The sequence below is a fragment of the Frankliniella occidentalis genome, unplaced genomic scaffold, assembly GCF_000697945.3.
Source record: "Frankliniella occidentalis isolate FOCC.00 unplaced genomic scaffold, Focc_3.1 Scaffold1222, whole genome shotgun sequence".
Lineage (NCBI taxonomy): Eukaryota > Metazoa > Arthropoda > Insecta > Thysanoptera > Thripidae > Frankliniella > Frankliniella occidentalis.
This window is the reverse complement of record NW_026268326.1, coordinates 1-2198: the sequence shown is the minus strand read 5'-3', so window position 1 is coordinate 2198 and position 2198 is coordinate 1. Positions and strand designations below refer to the sequence as shown.

The 2198-nt window shown below is 65.9% G+C and overlaps 1 protein-coding gene across 1 annotated transcript in view; it reads right to left on the bottom strand.

Annotated features, from left to right (window-relative positions):
• LOC113201734 (uncharacterized protein ZK1073.1) overlaps positions 1-2192 on the bottom strand; it is a gene marked incomplete in the record, with an annotated part of 10804 nt that extends 8612 nt beyond the window's left edge. The window contains 1 exon segment of the mRNA XM_052275940.1: positions 1838-2192. Coding sequence (XP_052131900.1) covers positions 1838-1906 — 69 coding nt within the window.
• Between the last annotated feature and the right edge of the window lie 6 nt (positions 2193-2198).

Genomic DNA, 2198 nt, shown 5'->3' with positions numbered 1-2198 from the left:
GGGGGGTCGAGAGGGGACCTCTTCCGAGTGGTTTCACGGGCCGAGTCGCGCCGGGCCGGTACTTGGCATTCCCACGGGGCGGCCTGCTTTGCTCTGTGACGGCCACGCCCCGCCCAGCCCTGCCCCGCCCCTCCCCGCTCTTCTCCTGCCCGTCGCCGCTAATATTAGACTGCGCAGCAGGGACTCGATCCCCCCTCCCCGCCGTGCCCCTCCTCGCTCAAAGTCGGGAGGTGTGTCTCACTCGCAAAGATGAGAGCGGCTCAAGTAAGTAAGTACGTCTCGTCGTTGTTGACCCTCGCGACGCTGAGCTACTGAGTTCATCTGCCGCAATCACGAGGGCAATTGAAGGTCTCACTGACCCGCCCCAACTGAAGCGACTGTCACAGGCGCCCTGCCCTGGTTGCAGGGCCCGCGCTGCTGCCGCCGAGGGCGACGAACCTCCCGCCTGCTCGGGGAGGTGAAGGTTGTGGAGGTAGAGGGCGCAGCCGGGCGGAGCAGGGCGGAGCCGGGCGCTGCCGAAAATAACATCGCGCGGGAGCAGGTCGGCGGAACTGTGTTATGCGGCTTGGAAGGGAATTAGTAGGGAGGGGAAGTTGCGTATGGAGGCGAGGGAGGGATGAGTTCAACAAGTGGTCCAGCTCAGCTCCTCCTCCTCCTCCTTCCTCCCGGGCCGCGCGTACTCGCCTCCATACAAACACATACAGAACGCTTTACTGCCGTACAGAGGACGGCGGATGCCGCCGACCAGTCGGAGCGGATGGGACGGGGCACATGACACTAATCAGTCCTCTGCCGCACACACGCGCGCACGCGCTCACACACACACACACACACACACACACACACACACACGATGTGTACAGCACACGGGCCGGCCTGCTGGTGCTGGTCTGCCGGCCGTCTCTTGTAGGATTTGTTGTTGTTGCGTCTCTGGAAAAACAACCCGGGCTGCTGCGGAGTATGGCGCGGTCGCGGTGTGCACGGAGCAGTGAACTCGGTAAAGACGAGCGAGCAGAAGCCAGGGCCGGGGCCTGGGGCGATCATCCTGTCCTGCTCTTTTAAAACGGCTGACGAGCCGGGAGCCGTCGAGCCCGCCGGGCGCGGCCCTGCCCGGGCCGAGCCGATGCGCGGCTGGACTCCGCGGCGGCGCGGCGTGCCGTGCGTCACGTAGCGCAAAACGGCGGGAAAAAACAAAAGGCGCAGTTTAACGCTGGGCGCCGCCGTGGAGGTGACAACTTGGCGGGGGGGGAGGGGGGGGCGGTATCCACCGCCCACCACCGGCGGGATCAGAGCCAATCCCGCGCCCGGGCCGCGCAGCCGCGCACGCGACCGAAAAGAGCGCGGAAATATGGGTCAGCGGCCGTGGCGTGACCGCGGCCCGGCCGAGGGCCCGGCTCACATCTTCCGCCCCCGGCGCGGTGCGTGACCGCGGCTGAAAGCGGAGCGAGCTGTCATGTCACCGACAGCAACCCGTGCGGGTGACGCTGCAACCTGCGGGTGCTCAAGCTTTGGACACCGGCCCCAGTGGACGTCGGGTCGCAGCGGAACTAAAGTAGTTGCCTAATGTCGATGGACGGTATCGATTGCCCTCAGACCACGCCAGCCACCCCCGTAGCCGACGACGCATCCAGGTCGAGCCTCCATCGATTGTCCATCCTTTGTCCGGTTCGTTGAACTTTAGTCCGGCAGTCCGCAGCTAGCGTCACGATATTTTCGGGCATCGGCTTGAGGAGGAGGAGGGGGGGGGGACTGTGGTGTGGCCGGTGGTTGAGAACTGACGCGGTGGTGCGGCACACCTCCCAGTGCACTGCGACGTTGTTCATGCGCGATTACGTACCTTCATTTCGGTGCATCCCCCGACACTGGACCTCCGCCGGAGCAGCTCCCTCCTCTGTTCCGCGCTCATGATGGCCGTGCTCTTCTGTCCTCCCTAAATACAAGCCCGGGCCTCACTGGCCGGGTTGGTCCTCACGGGGCGTCCTCACCCTGGACGACACAGCGTGGACGCTGCGAAGCTCTGGCCGCGTCGACGCGTACGTCCGTCTTGGTGGGCCCGCGGGGGTGCGACTGACCAGGACTGGTCTGGGGGGGCTGGACGAGTCTCTGCTCGCGGCTCACGGCGCACGTCGGCGGGCGGAGTGTCGTGGGGCGCGATGGGAAGTGAGGTTAGGACTCGACTGACTGGGGCGGGCGGGGCG